Here is a 24,710-nt window from a genome sequence, read left to right as displayed (position 1 = left end):
GACCGAGGTGGTAAATGTAAATGAGATACTATTCATGAGCCCATTAATCTCAGGCATGAGTGGAGAATGGGCACAAAGGAGTGTTAAGAGCACGCCACCTAAAAAAAAGAAAAAAGAAAAAAAAGAGGGGACCACCTGAACAGAAATAGGAACCCCTCCCTGGGTCACAGAGACACATGTTCCAGAGCCCTGGAGTACCAGCGTTGCAAGCTTCTCCAGCAGCCTTCACTCAGCAAATGAGATACTGAGTTTGTTCCAACTCACTTATACTCAGGAACATCGGATACAGAGAGAGAAAAAAAAAAAAACAAGATGCAAAACCTTTCCTCTTTCCGCATGCCTCCACCCAGCTTCTCAGAAATCTCCAGGGTCGATATTGACAAAGAGAATGAGGAAGGAAATTTTCCACCTAAATGAGAGGCCAAGATCATTCCGAACCCCTTAGTTGTTTATTCTGAAGCTGCCACTCACTGAGAGCTTTGTATGAGAACGTTCTGAATATATCATCTTATTTTCATCCTGTCAACGATCCTACAAGGTGAGTGCTATGGTCAGTCCCACTTTCCAGATGAGGAAGTTAAGGGGAATGATATAAAATAACTTGCCCAAGATCACGGTCACACAGCTGCTAAGCGAGGGAGCCAAGATTTAGATCCAGGACCTAAATTCATAATCACTAGGGGAGTTCCCCAGGGAGTGGGTGAAAGAACCAGAACAGGGTAACAGCCAGTTCCGAAACATTACCTCAGTCCCCCAATCCTTTAAAGAAAGCCTGCTGAACTATCTATTATAAATTAGATGCTTTCACATTTACTGTACTTCCTTTCATCCACACACCACCAACTGTGAGGTCGATATTTTCCTTACTTACGGGGGGAACTGAGGCCCAGAGAGGGGAGACAGCTCCCCAGTCCAGTGGGGGAGCTGGGCTCGGCATCTCACTCTTGGGGGGTCTGCAGTGGCTGGACCAGGCTGCTTTCTGGCATCAGTTGTTCTCTTTCTCCCTTCCAGGGAAGATTCACCATGTGTTCTGAGATGGGCTCCAGCGGCACGGGCATGCAGCTCTTGGCCTTGGCCATCATGACCATCATCGCCAACCTCCTACTGTACTTTTCCAATGGGCAGGTGCTGGAGCCTGCCCAGATTACAGACCTGTTCTGGTTTTTCCACGGCCTTCTTGAAGCTGGACTCTTAGTAAGAATGAGGCTTAGCTACTTTGCAAGTCACAAAGCGATCATGTTATCTTGCACCCACCTTCCCAGAGCATGGCTAGCTCTCTCCCTCTGTCCCCCACAATGCATGATACATAAACACTTGGCATGTGGTACTATAAGCATCTAACTATGTACTCCCCCAGTGGGCTATGAGCCCCTCAAGAAAACAGCTCAGGTCCCATTCACCTTGGTCCTCTAAGTGCCTACCTAGCAAAGTGCTGGCTTAGACCAGAGTTTAATATGAGCTGGTTAATAGCATGAGAGATACACTATAAAAAGCACAATAACCGAGTATTTGTCGGGTTCATCAGGTTTCAACATCCCATCAAGGCTTCCCTCAGCAAAATTATGGGGTTGGCAACCTTTTCCTGTAAAAGGCCAGATAGTATTTCCAACTTTGTGGGCCATGTGGTCTTGTTTCAACCACTCACCTCTGCCACCAAAGGGCAAAAGCAGCCACAGACAATACATAAACAAATGAGGGTAGCTACTGTTCCAATAAAACTTTATTTATAAAGACAGGCAACCTGCTGGATTTACCCCCCCACCTTTAGGTACTGAGTAGATGATACTCAGCAAATGGATGATTGCATGCACCAGGCACAAAGAACCCTCAGAACAAGGTGACCATCTCCCTTCCTGTTTCTTTTCCCCACACAGCAGTAGACACAGTGACCACCTGTCCCCCCATGATGGCAGAGGCCATCTTTCCATTTAAATCAGCAATACCTGAGGGCAAAGCTTGTCTGTGTCTCAGCTCAGAGCCCTTCCTGGCCTAGGAATCTGAAAGACCTTGATCAAAGCATGAGTCTGCCGCTCCCTGAGCCTCAGTAAAAGGAGAATCACGCCATTTCGAAGCAGAGAACATGAAATGAGAACATAGACAGGACACCCCGCACATAACCTGGCAGCCAGTAAAATGCAATCTGCCCCCTTCCCTGGCTCAGACTATCAGCTCCTCCTCTCCAGCCCCCACCTTGCTTACCCCCGAAGGACCACAGGGCCGGCTTGCACCTGTCAGCCCCTTCACCAGGCAAACACTGAACTCCCCTTGACCTCATTCTCTTCACCTGGAGGATTTATAGGCCCATCAGCACCCAACTTCTCTCAAGATAGAAATAAGCAAATGCAGAAACTGTTGAAGGGAGTCAGGTCAAGCACCTTGAGGGAATTTAGATTCCCCAAAGCAGGATCTCATGAAGTTTATTGGGAGAGAGTGAGCCAGAGGGAAAACATGGCCTGGTTGTCAGGAAAGCAGAGTGGATCCTGACTCAGGCCCTCTTTCTCCACTTTTTCTTTCCCACTTTTCTTCTTTATTTTCCTTCTTTTGCTGTTCAGTCTTTAGTGTCCATTCTGTGCCTTCACACGTACCAGCTCCAAGGCACACTAAAATGGGGGTGCTGGGGTTGGAGAGAGGAGGGTGCACTGGAGCTAAATTAGAAGGTGGAGCTGATACGCTGAAGATGCTAGGGGGTGGGGGGAGAGAGCGGTCCCAGTTTGCTCCAGGTACCTGGGGAGACGGTGGGGATATATGGGGTAGATCCCTGAGGGAGGCAGAGATTCCCCATTCCCCTGAGGGATCAGAGGAAGCTTGGCTCCGCTTGGAGACCAGGAGAGAGGCCAGATGGAGAACCACTGCGGGAGGTGATGAGGAACCCCAGAGGCAGAGGGCCCACCCAGGGCTCATGAGTGGAATGAGGGGAGAAAGGAACCCAGGTCAGAAGCCCATTCAAAGACTCCAAGGAGGAGGAAAGCGTGGGAAGGAGACTGAGCAAGAACACTTGGCAAGTCTCAGGCGAAGCCAAAAAGAGGCAAGGAGAAAAGTTGAGAACATTTCAGGGAGCGAGGGATCACAGCACCCACTACCGTGCAAGGGTCAGGGGCGGGCCGGCCAGGCATCTGGGGCGCTGTGAGGTGTGCCCCGGGCCCTTGGCTGGGCAGTCTTGAGGCTGGCAGGGCTCCAGATTGCAGAGGGCTCAGGAGTGAGTGCAGGGGAGGAGCAGGGATCCAAAGAAGGGGAGGAAGGACAGGAGGCAGAACTTCCTTCCTGCTGGGGGGGTACCCAGATCTCAAAAGCCACCAGGGACACTCCGTGGGCAGTGGGAAGCACAACCACTTACACAGCATCAGCTCCATTCGAACACTCTTTAAGGATCTGTGGATCAGCCAGGGTCCATGGTTTCTGCCCTCTGACAGTAACTGTAACAGGCACCTGCACAGAGGTGTAAACATACAATTGCATTTACTTCCCACGGCCACTTTGCAAAGTGGAAATCACTGTCCCCTCCATCTGGGTGAAGAAGTGAGGCCCAGGCTGATTAAGTCACATGCCCACAGTCACACAGCCGGCACAGTGCAGAAATGGGACCAAAACACCCGTCTGAGTCCAGAGCCTGTTCTCCCTCCCTCTCTCCACCCTTGATGCACACGTGTACCCACAACACAGGACGCAGAGAAAGAGAGCATGCGTGGTGCTATGGCAGCAGGGGCCCTGCTCTGCACCACATCCTGGTGAACAGGACACGGAGGCACCTGCAGGGCTGCTCCAGACAGTGCTGCTTTTCAGATAAGACATAAAAACAGGACCACATGAGTCACCCCCCCCTTCCCGCCCTTCCCATCCTCCCACCCTCCCTGCCAGGTAGACTGCCATTTGGGGCTGACTTCCTCCCGCAGTCTCTCACTGCCATGGTGTGTAAGGACATGTCCAACACATGTCATCTCCTTGGTAGGGAAGTCCCCTGCAGCCTCCTCCTATTGTCACTGGAAGGCAGCCTTGTGACATCAGCAAGGCTGTCATCTTGGAAAGCCAATGCCAAGGATGAAAGCTCTCTATTTGCATGGAGCCACACGCCAACCCTGAACTGGCTGGCAGGCTCCTGCGGTTAAACAGCTGGGCATCTGGGACAAGCATACCCTGAACTGGGTGCTCCAGGGACTGAGAAACAGAGCCCCCAGGTCTGTTTGTTGTTGTTGGGTTTTTTTTTTTTTTCATGTAACTGGTCTGTTTTTTACAGGAATATCATTTGCAGACTTAGCAAGACTTCTAGGAGGGAGAGCTTCAGACTAGTCAGTGGTGTGGTTTGGGATCCCTTGGGGGCCTGATTGGGAGCAGAGGGACTACAGTGAGTGCGGGTCTGCCCAACCCAGCAGAGATGGTTCCTATGCTTCTTCAGGCCAAGGGAGATGGCCAAACACATCAATAATCCAGCCCGATGGGGTACGTCCCTGCTGCAGTGGAGCCCAGGGTCTGCAAAATTGGAAACAATTTACCTTTGGGAACCAAGAGAGGCATCCCAGAGAAGAAGGAGTCTGTGCTGTCCTGTATAGAATGAGTAGCTGTTTGTCAGGCAGAGAAGGAAGGAGGGTGTTCCAGGCAGAGGAAGCAGTTTGTGCAAAGGCATAGGAGCATCACAGATTGAGATGCATCTCAATGCATGAAACGTGCAGCTTGTTGCAGCAGGGCCAGGGCTGCGTAAGTGACAAAGCAAAGGGAATGATGCTGGAATGCAGACTAAGGCAAAATTCCAGATGACTTTGCACACCACACTGACAAGCAGCTTCTTTCCCTTGAATACTTCACCCACAAGCATTTACTGAGCACCCACTACGTGCTAGCACTGTTCTCGGCATGAGAGACACAGCAGTGGAAAAAAAGCCAACAAAATTCCTGCTTTCTTAGTGCTTAGTGGGCAAACTAAAAACCATGAATAATTGACTGTATAATATGATGTCAGGTGGAAAGTGTTAGGAAGGAAAATAGTCAAGAAAAAACAGCATAATGCAATGTGAGGAGGTGTGTTTGAGCAGCCACTTGAACGAAGAGAAGAATAAGCCATGGTGATAAGTGGGGTAAGAGCATTCCAAACAGAGGGAATGGCATGTTCTATGGCCCTGAACTGGGAATGCGCTTGAGAGTTCCAGAATCATCCAGAAAACCGGGTAGCTAGAGCCAGCTCAAAAAGGTTGAGGAGAGAGCATAGGAAATGAGGTCAGAGAGAGGAATAAGTGGCCACTGGAGGTTGAAAGAAGCATGAGTGGGTGACATCAAGTTATGACCACCTGGCCTGAAGCCATCAGTGTATTCTGAGCCTGACCTTAGAGCCTGGCTTGCTCCAAACACCAAACTGTGTTCCTCAGAGGGTGCTCAGAGAGACTTAGTTAGCACTCATGTCCTCTACGGTGATTCCCATGGACCCAGACTGTACCCTCACCACACAGTCTCCAGCTGGTCCTCCCATTTGACCCAAGGGAACTTTGAGTCCTCCAAAGCCCAGCGAAGAGCAGAAGTAATTCCCGATGCCAGAAGAGTTATCAGAACTAGGAAAAGCAGCTCACAAAAGGAAGTGTTATGCCAGCTTCCAGGATACAAGTGTACAGGAACCTGAGGCCCAAAGCTGACTGCAGTTCCCCAACACCACCACCACCAGGGCAGCCCAGGGGCCCTGGCCTCTCTCTTCCTACCTGGAAGGTTCTCATCAGCTCTAGATCCCAGCACTGAGTTACCAAGAGATGACTTTGAAAATCTGAGAATTTGGTGAAAACACTTCATTTAAAGAAATATGCCTGAATACAGGCCGCCCGGGTGGCTCAGTGGTTTAGCACCGCCTTCAGCCCAGGGTGGGATCCTGGAGACCCGGGATCGAGTCCCATGTCAGGCTCCCTGCATGGAGCCTGCTTCTTCCTCTGCCTGTGTCTCTGCCTCTCCTCTCTCTCTCTCTCTCTCTCTCTCTCTCTCTCTCTTTGTGTGTGTCTCTCATTAATAAATAAATAAATAAAATCTTAAAAAAAAAAGAAATATGTTCATTGAATAAATGGGAAGCACACACACCCATTATACTAGTCAAGCTTTTCCTGAGAACTTTAATATGCTTTATTCATGCCATAAAACAGTTCAGGGCACACAGTCATTCAGTAATTTGCATGAGGTCTGCAGGAAGTACCAGCAATTCTGGTACTTCGAATAGTCCTCTCCTCTGGGGTTAAGAATTCAACTACGTAATCTGACTGATATCGTTGTTGGGGGGAAAGAAAATGAGGTAGAAAACCAGGAGGGGAGAGGGAAAGAGAGGGCGAATAGGCCCTTAATAACTTCACCTCCTCGGCTCCTAGAGGGAAAGGGCTCCCACAATAAATTCTCCAATCAAAAGAAAAAAATGCACCCCGTGTAAGGCACCTAGGAACTGAATCACTGAACTAGGAAGAAACTTCGATGTCAATATTGTAATCCCTCTACCTTTTATAGATTAAAAATGAAGAGGCGAGAGAGGTTAACCTGGATCCAGCCCACAGAGCTAGTGTATGGCACGGCAAGGGGTGGAATGCAGGTCTCTGGGCTGACGTTCAAACGATGCCCCAGACAGACGACAGGGACAGCTCCGAGCAGCAGTGCCGGGGTGGAGGGGGGCAGTTCTGGTCAGGGTGTGTTCTGCTTGCACCCGCACCCCATTCTCTACAGTGCCCACCGTTCCCTATTCGACCAGGATACATTTTCGGACTGAAAATGACCTGCCTCACCTCTAAAGGCGGGCCTGTGAGCTTGCCTCACCCCACTTCAGACTCTTGGGTGGGAAACAGGGAATGATCATGTTTAGCGCCAATCGCACGCACATGGACCGCACATTCCCCAGGGGACGGTTTCCCGGACGCCTGCAACGGCAAGCTCGGCTACCGAGCCTCCTTCCGGGTGAGGCGATTTTTTGGCAGCGTCAAGTTCATCCATTACCTGTTTAGTTCTTGTTCCTGGCCCCGGCCCTGTCAAGCCAGGGGTGCGGTTCTCCCGCCCCACACCTCCGGAAGAAACTGTGGGTCATCACAGGCTTCACCTCCCTGGCACGGGGTCCTGAGTCCGTGGTGGCACTCTGGTGGCAAGTGCTGACCCAGACCTCCGTGCCTGGCCACGAGAAGCAGGATGCCCAGTGCTCAGCGCGACCGGACAGATGGGCAGGTGTGAGGGCAGGCGTGACTCGTTCTGCCGGGCGGGGGTCACAGAGAACGACAAAGAGAGGACGTGTAGTTCTCCTACAGCTGCTATAACAAATCACCACAACTTGGTGCTGACAATATCAGAAACGTAAGCTCACACTGTCCTGGAGGCCAGAGGCCCTAAGTAAATGTGTTGGCAGGGCCCACGTTCTGGGCCCTGGGGGAGAACCCACTCTCTGCCCCCTCGAGCTTCTGGCGGCCTGCCCTTGGCATTCTTTGGCTTCTGAACTCACCACTCCAATCTGTGCCCTCTCCTCCGCGTCGCCTTCTCGTCCCTCAAAGCTCCTCAAGACTCCTTCTGCCGGCAGCCCCAGTGGCGCAACGGTTTAGCACCGCCTGCAGCCCAGGGCGTGATCCTGGAGACCCGGGATCGAGTCCCACGTCAGGCTCCCTGCATGGAGCCTGCTTCTCCCTCTGCCTGTGTCTCTGCCTCTCTCTCTCTCGCTCTGTCTCTATGAATAAATAAATAAATAAATCTTTAAAAAAAAAAAAAGACTCCTTCTGCCTCCCTTACAAGGATACGTGTGATTGTATTTAGGGCCCACCCAGATAAACCAGGATAAACTCCTCCTACAAAGATCCCAACCGCATCACCCTTTTTTTTAATATAGGGTAATATTTACAGGTCCTGGGATTAAGAAGTGAATGTGCCTTTGAGGGGCCGTTGTTCAGCCTACCACAGGAGTCAACACGTGAACTGGCCCTCTGAGGGTGAACAGGAGTTGACCTCATGGCAAAGGGTGAAAGGGATATTCCAAGGCCCAGAGGCAAAGTCCTGGCCCTAGCCTGGGAGCCCAGAGGTCTCGATGATGGAGAGGTGAGAGGCTCTGGTAGCCGGGCAAGACCACGCCACAAAGGGCTCATGCACAAACTCCAGGGCTGGTGTTGTATTTTGCAGTCAATGAAAAATCATTAGACATTTTTCAGTAGCTAGAGACACCTCAAAACTTTGTTCCAAAAAGGTAACGTTCCCCTTATTCCAAAAGCATTTTCTTTGCCACAGGTAATGGTGCGAGCGCTAATGCTGTTGAGAGAAGGCAGAGGGGGCTGCTGTGCTCACAGATGTGTGGTAAGTGCTGTGGGGTCCACGGAATGTTTACCCTCCCACCACACCCACCCCACAAGGGCTTATTTGCAAAGCTGTGTGCTTTCTCTCCTCTGAAGGATAGGCTATTGACCAATGTCTAGTACCCTCCTTTTAAAGCACAATGATCTAGGGGTGCCTGGGTGGCTCAGTCAGTTAAGCGTCCAACTTTTGATTTCGGCTCAGATTATGGTCTCAGGGTCCTGGGATCAGGCCCCACATTGGGCTCTGCACAGAGTGTGCAGCCTGATTGAGATTCTGTCTCCCACCCCTCCCTGCTCTCTTGTGTACGCTCTCTCTAATGAAAATAAAATACTTTTTTTTTTTAAATAGGGGCTCCCGGGTGGCTCAGTGGTTGAGCATCTGCTTTTGGATGAGGCCATGATCCCAGGGTCCTAGGATCAAGTCCTGCAGGGACCCTCCTTCTCCCTCTGCCTACATCTCTGCCTCTCTCTGTGTGTCTCTCACGAATAAACATAAAAAATCTTTAAAAAAAACTTTTTTTAAATAAAGCACAATGATATTATGTAGGGCTCTAGCCAACAGAAATGGGGACTGCTGCAGGAGATCCCAAGAAAAACAAGCCTGGAGAGAGGGGTGGAGAGAGCCATTTGTGAAGGCTCCGTTAGACCAGCCTGCTGGGTTTTGTGGGCTGTTTCTCTCGGCCGTCTACAGGAAAGTCAAGGACTCTCCCATCCTCTGGCTTTCTTATTTCCCCAGTAGCCAATGGAGCAACACATCACAGAGCTGAGATTCAGGCCAGAAGGGATGTTGGAGATCTTACTCCCAAAGCACTTCCACAGACACACTTTCCATGGCCCCGTGAAGAACAGAGGCTGACACTCAAAGTTCGCCCATTATGTATTTATTTCCTGTTCCTGACTCCTGGCCCTCTGAAACCACTGCCCTTTGTCCTGTCCAGCACTGACAGAAAAAAGTTGCCAAAATGTCCCTACAAATTTTGCAAACTTGTTTCCATTTGACAGCTAGAAAAGGAAAAGCCCAAAGAGGCTGGACTTATTATTCATGTCTGTCCAGAACCTTAGAAAATGATCCTATTTGGAAACACGTAATTAGTTAAGGATCAGGATGAGATTGTTATGAATTAAATCCAAGGCCTGCCCAGATTTGCACAGCCTTAACTTTAGATCCAGAAAGGACGTTTAGGGAATTATCTGGCCAACCTCAGGAAGAGTGTAAGCTCCTTTCTTCAGCACCAGGCCCCGATCTTATCAACTGCGTACCCCAGACGTCTGACACAGAGCTGGTTCTCTGGTCATTCCAAATGAAGGCAAGACTGGCCGAGTTAGGACTCAGTCTCTGCTGCCTGACTCCTGGGACCGTGCTCTCTCCCACATGCTAAACTGCTTCCTGGTGTCCCTGATCACAGCCAGCAGCTCACCGCCCTTCCAGTCCATACAACATCTTACTTCTCTCTTTGGCTTCAAAGCTCCCTCTCTGTCTCTTGCAGCCACCAGTCTTGCTCCCTCCCTAGGGAGCAGTCCTTAGCCACTGTGTTGTCTGAGAACAATCTCCAAGGGGCTCCCCGAGCCCTTCCATTCGGCCCGGCTGTCCCCCTCCCTCAGGCCCTGTAGTAGGAAAGACACTACATGGACATAACAGGGACAAAAGCTCATACTTTGAAGCAAACAAGTCCATCAGCTTTGTTCCATTTCATTAATGCACTAATATGCTGGAAGGTCACCTCCCCTTGACACTCACATCACTGCCACACTCACCTGCCGGTCCAGTCAACACGTATTTATGGAGTTTGTACACAGTAAAGCCCTGTGTTGGTCACTGACTCAGCCATTAGAAAAACAAGTCCACTCACCCAATCATACAACAAACATTTGCTGAACACCCCCCACCAAGAGGGCTAATAGGTTTCCTTTAGAGTGCCAACACCAACTGATGGACCCCTTGTTCTGTGGAGGCCTGGGAGGCCTTGTCCAGGGCTGGTGGGGAAGAGTGCTGGAATCAATTACGGATGTCTACCATGGGCGCAGATGAGGAGACTGGCAGCACACCTCATTTCTGTGCCAGGCAGTGGGCAGGCGGTAGGCGCTGGCAGTTCAATGATGAATAAGTTGCATTTCCCGCTCACATTTTGTAGTGAATGATTTCATTTCTTTAGAATTGCAGCTGGGGCAGGTGAATGGACGGAGGGTTTCTCAGCTCTCCTACCCTATGCTTTGTGCATTTGGGATGGAAAACAAAAACACCAATGTACTGTTGTGGTATCTACAAGAGAAGATTCAGATCGTCTTCAATTTACCAGGAAACTTGGGGAATGCGTCTTTAGAAAGCACCAGCACCTCCCTCTCCCCACCATGGCACTGAATTGTTTTACAGAAGATGCTGTTTCCTGTGCTTCTGGCCATGCAGGGCACAATGGAGGCTGTGTACCATGTGGCCATTTCTTTACTCGGTTTGTTCTGTGGCCCCTTCTGTGACGCAGGCAGTGGAACCTATACCTACCCTTTCAGGCATAACACCATGGAGTGAATAGCATTGGGTCAGTGGGCCTTGGGTCAGTGTCCACCATCTAAATTTTTTTTTAATTTTTATTTATTTATGATAGTCACAGAGAGAGAGAGAGAGGCAGAGACACAGGCAGAGGGAAAAGCAGGCTCCAAGCACTGGGAGCCCGACGTGGGATTCGATCCCGGGTCTCCAGGATCGCGCCCTGGGCCAAAGGCAGGCGCTAAACCGCTGCACCACCCAGGGATCCCAGTGTCCACCATCTAAAGATGATACGGCTGATAACCACAAAGAGCATGTGCTCTCAGTATTGACTGCCTCACAATGTGGCGAGTTACCTCCAGTAACTCCCTTGTTCCTCTCTCCACACCTGCTCCCAAAGCAGGAGTATCTGGGAGGTGGTTGGCCAAGACAAGGAGCCCTTGGCTATGGTATTCAATACAATAGCTTATAATGAAGCTACATCCAGCTACGGTATTCAATACGATAGCTTGACTTCTTTAACCTTAATCATTAAATTCAACTGGGTAGGTGCTGAGGACCTGCATAGTACTGGCTAGGCACCATCATGTGAGAAAGGAGTACAGAGAAAAGATAAGGCAACTTGCCTATTTGCAAGGTGCTTATATTCTAATTGGAGAGACAATTACCACACTTGGGGTTGCATAAATATCCTGACATGGCTGGGCCCTGAGATACCCATTTGTTTTCCTAAAGGAATAAGAAACCCAGCACCAAAGACTGAGAGAGACCCTGCTTCTCTTCTCATTTTGTGTTGTCTCCCTAGCAGATCACATCTGTCCCCATGGCTTTCAGAACCATCCATCTATAAACGTAAATAATCCCAATATGTTTATCTCTAGCCTAGATCTTTCATCTGAATTCTTTTTTATTTATTTATTTATTTATGATAGTCACAGAGAGAGAGAGAGAGAGAGAGAGAGAGGGGCAGAGACACAGGCAGAGGGAGAAGCAGGCTCCATGCACCGGGAGCCCGACGTGGGATTCGATCCCGGGTCTCCAGGATCGCGCCCTGGGCCAAAGGCAGGCGCCAAACCGCTGCGCCACCCAGGGATCCCTCATCTGAATTCTTAACCCAAATACCTAATAGCCTTCTTGAAATTGCCTCTTGAACACCTCACAGCATTTCAGTATTAATACGTCCAAACCCCTTGCTGTTCCCCCACAAATCTCCTTTCTTGGTCATCCCCAGCCCATTAGATGGCACCTACAACCTGTGAGTCATCTTTTTCTTCTCCTTTCTTACTTTCTCCATTGAGTCCATCGCCAAGTCCTACCAATCCTCCCTCAACAGTATATCTTGAATTGGCCACTGCTGTTCACCTAGACTGCCATCACCCGCTTCCAAAACCTATCCAGCACCCTTTACCTCCAACAAGTATCCCATTTCCATTTTGCCCTTCAATCCTTAGACATTTGCCAAAGGGATTCTGTGAAATGTAAAAGTGCTGACAAGGCCATGAAACTTTGCTTTCAAGAAACTTGTGATCTCATTGGGAACCCAATAGAAATGGATATGGATATATGGGTAAAGGTAGAGATAGAGACAGGGATATCAAATAATACATAGCCCCATGAACTATGGCCTGAAAAACCTATTCCATTTCCTTCTGTCCAACTAAATTTGACTCATGATTTTTGCTTACACAGTATGTCTTCTTACAGCTCGTTGCTCTTCCCTCTGTTGCTGCTCCTTCAAGGCCAGGTGACTCCAGCTCTCTGAAGTCTTCTCCAGTTACTTGAGACCCCTCAGATCTCCCCTTTCCATAATAATGATTGGGATGTAATTAAAATATATCACCTACTACATGGCAAGGGCTGTGCTAACACCTTAACCTGATCCTCCCAATCACACTATAGAATTAATGCCATCATCAACCCCATTTTTGATATAAAGAATCTGATGTTTGGAAACATTTAGGAAAATTGCCTAGAACATAGTGAAGGGGCTGGAATTAGGACCTAGGTCCATGGGATTTTGAAGCCCAAGCTCTTAACCACTCCTAACTGCCTCTAAGATCGGTACAGCAGTTAAAATCTTGTATCACACAATTTCCTGCTTCTCCATATGCTCTCCTGTGTGGCTACATATGTACCTACAATGCCTTGCTGAGCTGTTGTGCTATTAGAGGGAAAGATGATATGTTCAACCCTCCAACCAATGGGCAATAATAAATCTGCTGTCTTTATGAAGATGAGAGCAACAAGACGCTGTAAGCTTTGTAAGCACCTGTGTTAGACTCATGCTTCTCTATATGTGTAGGTAGCAGTTCCCTCCCTCTCCTGTCCCTCAAGGCCAGGCTAACATTCCTCCTCTGTCCTGCAGGGACAACTACTTATTCAACCAGCTGACCTGGGCCACCTGCCAGGAGCCTGAGCATATCATCCTCTGGAATGATTTGCTTTCCATTCTCCTGGGCATCGGTGTGCTGGAAGCTATGCTCTGCCTTCTTCAAGTTGCCAGTGGACTCTGTAACATCTTCTGCGGTACATGTGTCGGAAAAGGACAGGTCAGTGCTTCTGGAACCCAGGAATTTTCAAGTCATTTCCCCAGATCTGTTTGCTCTATCTCCCTCCTACTCCAATCCCAACACTCTCAGAGGTAAGCCAGTAACTAGAAAATGCCTTCTGAAATACAGAACTTCTTTTGACACTTTGGGCTTAATTTTTTTCCAGGTGGACATAACTGGCTCCTGATCTAAGAAATCACAAATGATTGACACATAAAGAAGACTTCCTCAGGTTCTGAAGAACTGGATTTGGTGAATGTCAATCCCCAGAGTTCTGAGAAGCTGAGAAAACAAAATAACAACAACAAAAAAAAACTTTCCTTCTAGAGTAGATTTTTATAAAAAGATAAGGGTTTTGAAAACTTTATCTTCTTTATTAGAATCAATATTGTTGGGATCCCTGGGTGGCGCAGAGGTTTGGCACCTGCCTTTGGCCCAGGGCGCGATCCTGGAGACCTGGGATCGAATCCCACGTCGGGCTCCCGGTGCATGGAGCCTGCTTCTCCCTCTGCCTATGTCTCTGCCTCTCTCTCTCTCTGTGTGACTATCATAAATAAATAAAAATTAAAAAAAAATCAATATTATCATTTCCCTCAAATGACGTGTAAGAATGATACACAATGTCATAAGACTGTACAATAATAGAATAATAAATGATAATCTAACAGTAGGTGTTTAATAAATTCATTACTATATCCCAGGTTCTGTGTTAAGTACTTTATCTACATTATTTCAATTAATCCTATAAAGCAAGTGTCATTTTAACACCATCTTAAGATGAGGAAACATCCTCAAAGAGGTTTAGTTACTTGTCCAAAGTTAATGAATCTAAGTTTTGAATTTGAGCCTGATTTCAATATTTATATGCTTTTTTTTAAAAAACATATTTTATTTATTTATTCATGAGAGACACAGAGAAAGAGAGACAGAGACATAGGCAGAGAGACAAGCAGGCCCCCTGAGGGGAACCTGATGTAGGACTCAATCCCAGGACCCTGGGATCACATCCTGATCCAAAGGCAGATGCTCAACCACTGAGCCACCCAGGTGTCCCTCACCATTTATATTTTTAACCACTCTCCAGTGGTTCTGAGTTTATTGCTTAGAGACTAGGTCCATGGATTATAATAGGTGTTACTCATTCACAAAATAAGGGGTGCGGAGGACTCTGCTGTCAAGTTAATTTAAGATACCCTGGATTAAACAAAGATTAAACAAAGTTTAATACGTTTCTTCACTACAGGACTTGTCAAAACCTTTATAAAGCCAGTATAAGATATTGCTAATCTCCAGGAAGAGCATAGTAAACACATAGTTGCCCAGGTCTCTTTGACCACAAATTCCTTTTCTCCTGGAACAATTTTTACGGTGTTAAGATCCCATGGAGCACACTTTGAGAAACACTGCATAACTCAGTGATGAACTAGAACCTACCTCACTTAACCCATGAGAATTTAAGAGACTTCCAAACCACCAGCGAAGCAGAAAACTATAGGATGAAACAGGTTAAGGACTACTCACCTATGCTTTAAAAAGGAAAAGTAGAGAAGAGAAAGAACAAGAGAAGAGGAAGAGGAAGGGGACGAGGAAGGAAAAGGGGGAGAGGAGAGGAGAGGAGAGGAGAGGAGAGGAGAGGAGAGGAGAGAAGAGAAGAGAAGAGAAGAGAAGAGAAGAGAAGAGAAGAGAAGAGAAGAGAAGAGAAGGAAGAGAAGAGAGAAGAGAAGAAGAGAAGAGAAGAGAGAAGAAGAGAGAGAAGAGAAGAGAAGAGAAGAGAAGAGAAGAGAAGAGAAGAGAAGAGAGAGAAGAGAAAATACATTGTGTAATATCTGGAATCAGAAGTTTTCTTGTCAGGTTTCTTTACCGTCATGGCAACAGACATCTGTGGGAGCCCAGTGTACCATACAAGCTATGACAATTACCAAGGAGGCATCAGACAGGGTCTCTGCTTTATAAACTTGCCAACTAATTGATCCTGCATGGTTGGTTGCTTCCAGAGAAGATCTCCTGGACCCCTGCCAGCTCAAATGGCACTTTTGCCCACATTAGAAAAAGGGCAGAGGATATAGCTTGGCAACGGCAAATTTTAAAAGGCACCTTCTCGTCCAGGTTGATGCAGCCTGTAGGAGTTGCATGTCACCCTACAACCCCACTTGCCCCACCAAAATTCATGTTTAATAGAAACCTCAGAATGTGACTTTATTTGGAAATAGCGTCTTTGTAGATGTAGTTAGTCAAGAAGCGGTCATACTGGGTTAGGTGGACTATAACCCCAAACCCAATATGATCAGTGTCCTTATAAAAAAAAAAAAAAGAAGAAGACACAACAGGGAAAAGGCTGTGTGAAGATGGACGCAGAGGTTGAAGTTAGGCTGCCACAGACCAACGAATGCCAAAGATTGCCAGCAACCATCAGAAGGAGGGAGTCATGGAACGAACAGATTCCCCTTCTGAACCTCCACACAGACCCAGCTGACATCTTGATTTCAGACTTGTCGCTTCCAGAACTGGGAGAGGAAAAATTTCTGTGGCTTTAAGCCACCCAGTTGGTGGTAGTTTGTTAGTCTGGGAAACTCAGACACAGCCCCACACCAGGGGACAGGTGAGCAGGGCACAGACTTCATTTCAATACTCCCCACCGCCCTCCCCCTCCATCTCCGGGACACACTGCCTTGTGTAGAAACCACCTGCTCAACTGAACAGGGTGGCCCCGCTGCTGTCACCCAGCTGCCCTGCTTACGCAGGCTCTCCCTTCAGCTTCCTGCTACAAATCTAGATACACAACCCCAGGGAAGAGATGTGCCCTGCAATGAGCCCAGCAATGGGCTAGTACCCGATTGCTCCCTCCCTGAGCCCTGACAGCACTCTGACCTCACTACCCCGTGAGGAAGAAGGGCAAGTCTTTAGGACAGTTGGTCCACCAGATGGGATGGCTCTATATGCTATAAGTACTATTTCCCTGGGAGGGGAAAAAAAGCCAAAGCAAAGACCTTTATTAGCTTTTCCTCATTGAAACACCCTCTGTGTAAATTGATGGATTTGGAGCAAGGGAGGAGAAAAGTGTTCTTTCTACTTCTGGCAAAAGTCCCTCTTGTGGTTCTTCCTTTGGTGAGTAAAAGGAACTCGCTGTTAAAGACACCAAAGTACAAACATTCTGCAGCCAGTAAAATGGGTGGAGGGGGCACTGAGCCGCCCTGGGGTGGAGCCCAGCTCATAAAGGCGGCAGAGCTCTGCTACAGTGCTCTGCAAGTGGCTTTGGAGGGAGGGAAGAGTGTGGGGCCAAGCATGAAATGGTCATGATCAAGCCACTAAAAAAAAAAAGAAAGAAAAAGAAAAAAGTGTTTATTGCCAAGTAGAAAATAACTCTGAAATTAAGTAGGTTTTCAAGGCTGACCTAGGTCTAGTCTTTAGCTACTCCACACTTATTTCTTGAGTTGCCACTATGTGCCAAAGCAAAGTGCCTGGAGAAAGGAAGGATGAAAAGGCTCTCAGTTCTGGAAGAAAAAGTCTAAGTGGAGGGAAAAATCTCACTGCACAGCCACCCCAGAGGATTGGCCGAATTGGGGGAACTTCTAATCTCATCTTTTAAAATTCCTCACCCTCTCAGGAGAAACTGATGTTTTCCAGACCACTGAGGACTGATGTTTCTCAAAGTTACCTTCTGGACATTTAAAATTGTTTTTCCTTCAGTAAAAACTATTCAAAACAATAGTTTTTAGAATATGATACACATGTTATTGGGAATAAGAAAATAGCTCTCCATAGTGAGTTCAGAAACTGTTCCCACTTCACTCTTTACACCTTCTAGAGTATGAGCATTTTCACATTTTTCCAGAATAAGCAAGGAAAACTGTTATAATGATAAATATATGTGAAAAACTTGGGTTCATCATTTGCAGAAACCCTCTAGAAGACTGCCATGTCTGGTGAAATGCTCTTGAAGTCCTAACCTTTACTTGAGAGAAACGTCAGGGGTCAAGGCTCACCAACAAACCAACCTACAGTATTTCTTCCAAGTCAAGTGGTCTGAAATAATTTTAACACAGGGACTTGCACTGTAGGCTGTGTGTGTTGGAGAGGGGGGCTGGGAATGAAGCTAACCGAAGTAGCTTGAGAAAATCTGGAGAAGGTTGTGTTGCCTGGAAACAGTAAGGCTAAAGAACAAGGGAACTGTACACCAACTCTACTCCAAAGTTGTTTCTCTGAGAGGTAGGAATGAATGAATCCAAAGCTGCTCTGTTTGTACCCTGGAACTGGATGGTAGGTTGTGGGAAGCAGGTATCTCAGTGTTAAAGAAAGAAGTTTCAGACAAGCAAGGAGGGAGGGCTAGAATGACCCACGTACTACTGAGCCAGAGTCAAGGACATCAGTGTAAATTCATGTTTAGCTTCATATAGATGCAGATGGGTAAGTAGAAAAATACAAATCTGTGGATACGTAAAGATTATTATCTATCCATGTGTTTCCTGGCTCTGTCTACCAAGAGAGCTAGAAGCAATGACCCTCCAGGAGCAATGAGCATACCCGTGCTCATTTTTATTTGCTTTAAATAATATATGATTTTTACATTTAAAATTCTATTGGATTTATTGAGTTATTAAGAAAGAAAAGAAAAAGGAAAATGGGCTTCCCTGATTAAGAGTCTTTGAGCTTCTCCACCTACCCCAGTGGCAGTCTAGAAAACCCAAATCATCCATAATTTGAGGCGGACTCAACTAGCTGGGCCCGTGTCTGAGCATCGTCACAACCAAGAGACACAAGGGCTCATTACATAGGCTTCCTCATTCAGCCTTTTCCACCAAGGTAGTGTGCTGAGAGGGGGTCAAAAGAAGTTAGTTTAGGTCATAGAGACAATATCCATGCCCCCTGACCCCTGAGAAACCAGCAGCAGCCCTAAAGTGACTGAGAATGCGGGTGCAGGAATATAATACAGTCAGACCCATTCCTTTGCATTGGATGCTTTCTTGCCCTACCATCATGTGCCATTGCATGCCTGCCATCCCCTCTGACCCTGCATGCAAACAATACCCCAAGGATAATTGACAACCCCCTGATTTGAGCAGGTGACCCCTCCATTCCCATATCCCCATTGTCACACCCACCTTGTTCACATGCCAGATTCCTCCAGCTGGCTGTGATGCAGGATAGGACTGATTTCTCTGTCTCCCCAGTGCCCAGGGCATGACAGGCTCTCCATAAATGTTTAGTGAATGAATACATGAAAGAGTGAATGACCGAATATTCCAAATCTGCCAAGGAGTTCTGGAAATGTACATATACCACGTAGTTTATATAGACTGAAAGCACAGCTCTTTGAAAGTCACCTTCCCTTTTTTCATCTTCCTCTCTCTCTCAGCACCCTGGCCCAATGTCGATATAGGAAACAAAGCCAATCCGAGAGGAGTTTTATTTTGCAACTGTCGGCAGAATATATTCCATCACTTGCTATCACCCTTCAGCTGAAGTTTATGTGAAGTTCTTGGCATGGGCCATGCTGTTCTAGATGCAGCACTGTGCTCTTGTGATTTGTAATAACAATATATATATTTTGGTCTCCTAGAGCTCCCAAAAAACCCTTCGATGCAATCAAGGCATCTTTTGTTACTCATAATGAGCCCCTTTCAAATCACACTTAAATTTATGTTAATAACATGACTTTTGGAAAACCCCTAAGAATGGGGACTGTCAGGTGAACCAGCCACATGATTAGAGAGTTGGACCTTTCAGCACTACCACCCCGACTCTCACCTCCAGGGAGGGCAGAGGGGTTGGAGGTTGAGTCAATCACCAGTGGTCAGTGATTGAATCAGCTGTGCCTGGGTATGAGCCCTCCACAAAAACCCAAAAGGACAGGGCTGGGAGAGCTTCTGTGTTGATGAACACATCAAGGTACTGGGTGGGTGGCACACCCAGGGCAGGCATGGAAGCTCCACGCCCCTTCCCACATACGTGCCCTACAAATCTCTTCCACCTGGTTGTTGCTGAGTTATATCCTTTATAAGGTCACCTAGCAAATAAACTGGTTTCCTGGGTTCTGTGGGCCAGTTGAGCAAATTAATCAAACCAGAGAAAGCGTTGTGGCAACCTCTGATTTTAGCCAGTCAGATGCACAGATGCTTTCGATTGGCACCTGAAGTTGGAAGTGGCAGGGAGGACAGTCTTCTGGGACTAGAATCCTAACCTGTGAGACCTGATGGTTTCTCCAAGTAGATAGTGTCAGGATTGAGTAAGTTGTAGGACACCCAGCTCCTGTTGCAGAATTGTCTCATGTGGGAAAAGCCTCCACACAATCAGTACCAGGATACAGCAGTATTCAGAGTATTGGATGTAGAATAAAGGAAAATAATAGAATGTTGTTTTTTTTTCTTCAGCATAAGACACAAAAATCCCATGATGGTAATGTCTGGGATCCTTGCAAAGGCTGGATCATTTGCAAAGCCCTTTACCCACACAATCGTATCTGACCCTAAAACAGTTGCATCAATTGTCCAGGAACAAATGGTGATCCCTGTTTTACTGAGAAGGAAACCAAGGTTCAGAGGTAGCTGCCCAAGGTGAGGCAGAGAGGAGGCCCAAAGCTGACCTTCTGACTCTAGGTCCAAGGGTTTCTTCCATGGAATCTTGCTGCTCGTATCCTCATTGAAGAGATAAGGCCAGTCAGTAGAGAGGAAAGAATGAGAAGGCTCTGTGTGGTGGGCTGGAGCCATAAGGGTAGCCTCAGGAGGAGAGGAACTTGAGCTGGACAAGTGGACCAGAGAGGCCATCCCGGGCTGAGGGCACAGCAGGAGCACAGAGAAGAAGCAGGACTTCTCAGAACCTCCGAGAAGCACAGTGAAGAGGCCTGGTGTGAGGGATAGCGGCTTCACATGATGCACATCCAGGAGGAGAGAAGCTCTGCTATCTGTGAACTTGTGACGTACAAACTTTCACACAAAAAAACAAAGGGCAGCCCCGGTGATGCAGTGCCTTAGCGCTGCCTGCAGCCCGGGGTGTGATCCTGAGGACCTGGGATCGAGTCCCGTGTCGGGCTCCCTGCATGGAGCCTGCTTCTCCCTCTGCCTGTGTCTCTGCCTCTCTTTTTCTCTCTGAATAAAAAAATAAAATGTTAAAAAAAAAAAGCTGGATTCCAGAGCCAAAGTGTTCTTGACCAGCACGAGGTGGTATTAATAGTCATTTTGCTCTCTGACATATTGTTAGGGCATGTTGCTATGTTCAAATAGTTTTTTGGTTTTTTTTTTTTTTTTTGGCTTTTTAAGTTTTTACTTAAGTTCCTGTTAGTTAACTTACAGTGTTACCTTAGTTTCAAGTGTACAATATAGAGATTCAGCACTTACCTGGTGCTCATCACAAGAGTGCTCCTTAATCCCCATCACCTGGGTCACCCATCCCTCACCCACCTCCACTCTGATGACCAGCAATTTGTTCTCTGTAGTTGAGTCTGTATCTTAGTTTGCCTTTCTCTTTTTTTCCCTCTGCTCATTTGTTTCTTAAATTTCACATATGAGTGAAATCAAACAGTATTTGCCTTTCTCTAATTATAGCATTATACTCTCTCGCTCCATCCATGTCACTGCAAATGGCAAGATGTCATTTTTTTTTTATGGCTGAGTAATATACCACGTCTCCTTTATGCATTCATCAATTGATGGACACTTGGGCTACTTCCATATCTTGGCTGTTGTAAATAATGCTGCTACAAACACAGGGGCGCATGTATCCCTTTGAATTAGTGCTCTTGTATTTTTTGGGTAAACACCCAGTAGCTCCACTGCTGAATCAGAAGGTAGCTCTATTTTTAACTTTTTGAGGAAACCCCATTCTGTTTTCTGCAGTGGCTGCATCAAATTGCACTCCCACCAACAGTGCACAAGGGTTCATTTTTCTTCATATCCTCGCCAACACCTCTTGCTTTTTGTATTGTTGATTTTACCCATTCTGACAGGTGTGAGGTGATATCTCATTGTAGTTTTTATTTGCATTTCCCTGATGGTAAGTGATGAACATTTTTTCATGTGGCTGTTGGCCATCTGGATGTTTACTTTGGAGAAATGTCTATTAATGTCTTCTGCCCACTTCTTAATTATATTATTTGTTTTGGGGATGTTGAGTTTTATAAGCTCTTTATATATTTTGGATTCCAACCCTTTATCAGATATGTCATTGCAAATATCTTCTCCTATTCTGTAGGCTGCCTCTTAGTTTTGTTGATTATTTCCTTTACTGTGTAGAAGCTTTTTATTTCAATGAAGTCCCAATAGTTTATTTTTGCTTTTGTTTCCTTTGCCTTGGGAGTTTGAAGGCTTTGCTAAGATTATTAAGGAAAGGATTGTCCTTCAATGGAAACAAAGGTAGAGATTTTTTTTAAAAAAGGAGTTCACAAATGAAAAGGAAAGGATCGTGTTGTACATTCTAATGGCTGAAGTCTTTGACAATAGCAAGGATTCTCAAAATCAAAGAAAATTCTGCCACATGTCAGGAGTGCTATAACAGCAAACATGTAGCAGCCAGGAAGATATTAGAAAAGGAATTAATTAAATGGAAAGCTTTTGAGTATGTACACAGCTTAAAGGTCAGCATGGGCTCAGAATATGTGATAGACTAATGTAATTAGAAGTCAGCTGCGACTTATTCATTCAGTCATTCCATAATATTTTTTGAGCATCTACTATGTACCAAGAACCATTCTAGATACTGAGGATAGATCGGTGAACAACTTACAGTTCCTGCGCTCATGAAGCTTTGTAAGTAAGGAGAAATAGATGGAAAACAATGAACTTATCAAGTGCTAATAAGTGTTATGGAGAAAAATAAACAGGGCAACCGGGTTAGGGAGTCATGATGCGAGCAGGGCAAAGGAACGTTGGTATTTCTACTCAGTGGCCAGGAAGACCTCTCAGATAAGGTGGCTCTGGTCAGAGTCCTGCTAGAAGCGAAGAGGTGATTCTTTGAGATTTACAGATTTGAACACAATGAAAATGCTGCCAATGAAACTTTTTGAAGTTTTAAAAATTTAATTTTTGTTTAAATTTTTAAAGATTTTTGCTTATTTAATGTGGGCTGGGGCAGAAGACTTAGGCTCTAAGACACAGAGTCTAGTCAGTTCAAGGCCCCTGGAGAATGTTGTCACATTAAGAAGGCCTGGAAGCCAGTCGGGTCATGTGGACACCAGAGCTGGTGGAGTTTTTTCACATACTTACAGAGATTCTCAAGGAAAATCCCTGCTTGCTTTGCTTCTTCTTCTTCTTCTTTTTTTTTTTTAAGACACATTTATTCAGTGTCATGATCAGACTATTACATTTAGCAATCAACAGCATGGGTGCAAAAAAAAAAAACTACATTAAAACCCTTTGTTGGAATGCTTTACACTTTCCACAGAACAGAAACTAAAATAACCTGTTATACAATTAGTCACAAATACAGTCCTCGAGTTTTTTGCCCATACACATGAGTATTGTTTAAAACATGTCTTCTTTGTAGCAGCTAGGCCCTGCCACCACTGTGCTTGGCTGAGTTCACAAATATGTTGTAACCTGTAGCTTCCCTGTCACTTCTCTGGCTCTCCTCTCCTGCTAAGCTTTGTTTCCTGGCAGTAATTAAAACCTTCTGCCACTGCCATCGCTGATGCTGCTGCTGCTGGAACCACCATAGCCACCTTGGTTTCGTGGTTTGGCAAAGTATTGGCCTCCACCACCATAGGGACCAGAGCTTCTGCCTCCAAAATTTCCTTATTTCATAGGTCCAAAATTTGAGGATTGATTGTTGTAATTGCCAAAATCGTTATAGCTTCCACCACCTCCAAAATTGCTTCCGTCATTACCAAATCTGTTATAGCCATCCCCACTGCCACCGTATCCACCACCACCTCGACTGCCACCGAAGCCACCTCTACCACTGAAGTTCCCTCCATGACCAAAGTTGTCATTCCCACCAATACCACCTCCACGACCACCACCAAAGTTTCCAGAACCACTTCGGCCTCTTTGGCTGGACGAAGCTCTAGCCATCTCTTGCTTTGAAAGGGCTTTCCTTACTTCACAGTTGTGGCCATTCACGGTATGGTATTTTTGAATGACAATCTTGTCTACAGAGTCATGGTCGTCAAAGGTCACAAAAGCTAAACCTCTCTTTTTGCCACTGCCTCGGTCAGTCATGATCTCAATCACTTCAATTTTCCCATACTGTTCAAAATAATCTATTAGATGATGTTCTTCAGTGTCTTCTTTAATGCCACCAACAAAAATCTTTTTCACAGTTAAGTGGGCACCGGGTCTTTGAGAATCTTCTCGGGAGACAGCCCTCTTTGGTTCCACGACTCTTCCGTCCACCTTGTGCAGCCTTGAGTTCATGGCCACGTCCACCTCCTCCACGGTGGCCTGCGTGACCAACCCAAAGTCTCTGAAGCGCTCGGTGTTGGGGTCTCTCATTACCACACAGTCCGGAAGCGGCCCCCAGTGCTCAAAATGGCTCCTCAGACTCTCATCGGTTGTTTGGAAGCTCAAACCTCCAATGAAGAGCCTCCGCAGCTGCTCGAGCTCTTTGGGAGACTCTGACTTAGACATGACGGCGGTGGGAGGGGAGACTTTAACGATGCTTGCTCGGGGGCGTCCAGGGGCAGAAAGCGCTTGCTTTGTTTCTGCTTCAGGCAACTGCCAATGGAGCAGAAACAGGCCTATTTTGGCAAAAGACACATGATGATATAGTCATCACTAACAGGTGGTGAGTGTGCTTGATTTTAAAGCCAGAAAGTAACTCATATCTCTATTAGGTAGAAGTGATCTGGGAAACACAAACTTCAACAATTTTTGTCATTTTGATCTTAAAAACCTATCTCTTTGGTGAGCTGTGGTGCTGAGAATTCATTTCCTTCCATTTTAGTTCTTCACATTTGCTTTGCCTTCCAGAGACTGGCAGTAAATCTCAAATGCTGTCATTTTTGGACCAGAAGCCACACGCACCCTACACTTTGTCCACAGGAAGCATTCCTTCCAACTTCGAGAGTGCATTTGTCATGCATCTTGCTGGCACCAGCCTGACACAGAAACTCTCATAATTCAAAGCCTGTGGCATTGGGTAATGAAGCAGAAGCAAAGCAAGCAAAACTCAGAAGAAACACAAAACCAGCCCAGCTGTCAGCCCAGATGGCCTGACTCATGGTCTCCAACGCCCAGAGGAAGATGGGTTGGCCTCTGGTAACACTCACACAAGCCAAATCAAGCACTCTGAGTTGGGCTGTTCTGGAAAGAAAATGGAAATTCATCCCTTAATTATTTAATATCCTAAGATTCCATCCCCTGTGTTGTGGAACGTGAGCTCTGGAGCATGTTCTGGGTTTCCAGCTACCTGGGTTTCCAGCTCAACTTTACTACTATGTTACCTTGGGCAAACTGCCTCTTTCCCCACTTCATAGGAAGGTTG

The 24,710-nt window shown here is 46.7% G+C and overlaps 1 protein-coding gene and 1 pseudogene across 1 annotated transcript; one reads left to right on the top strand and one right to left on the bottom strand.

Moving 5' to 3' along the window:
- Positions 1-1,023: 1,023 nt before the first annotated feature.
- LOC129506604 (transmembrane 4 L6 family member 1-like) lies at positions 1,024-13,539 on the top strand. Its single transcript, XM_055320369.1, has 5 exons — positions 1,024-1,194; positions 8,203-8,265; positions 10,639-10,787; positions 13,115-13,298; positions 13,465-13,539. The coding sequence occupies exons 1-5, from the start codon at positions 1,024-1,026 to the stop codon at positions 13,483-13,485; spliced, it is 588 nt and encodes a 195-aa protein (XP_055176344.1). The 3' UTR covers positions 13,486-13,539.
- Positions 13,540-22,608: 9,069 nt separating this feature from the next.
- Positions 22,609-23,854, bottom strand: LOC129506772 (heterogeneous nuclear ribonucleoprotein A1-like; annotated as a pseudogene).
- Positions 23,855-24,710: the final 856 nt, after the last annotated feature.

This window comes from Nyctereutes procyonoides, unplaced genomic scaffold (genome assembly GCF_905146905.1).
Source record: "Nyctereutes procyonoides isolate TBG_1078 unplaced genomic scaffold, NYPRO_anot_genome, whole genome shotgun sequence".
NCBI lineage: Eukaryota > Metazoa > Chordata > Mammalia > Carnivora > Canidae > Nyctereutes > Nyctereutes procyonoides.
The sequence above is the reverse complement of the archived record's forward strand: the minus strand, read 5'-3'. Positions and strand labels throughout refer to the sequence as shown.

Bases quoted from the DNA above. Each gene is read 5' to 3' on its own strand.
- LOC129506604 (XM_055320369.1), top strand. From the start codon at position 1,024: ATGTGTTCTGAGATGGGCTCCAGCGGCACGGGCATGCAGCTCTTGGCC. The intron at 8,266-10,638 runs GTGGTAAGTGCT...ATTGTTTTACAG, and splicing joins GCTGCTGTGCTCACAGATGT to AAGATGCTGTTTCCTGTGCT. The intron at 13,299-13,464 runs GTCAGTGCTTCT...ATTTTTTTCCAG, and splicing joins CATGTGTCGGAAAAGGACAG to GTGGACATAACTGGCTCCTG.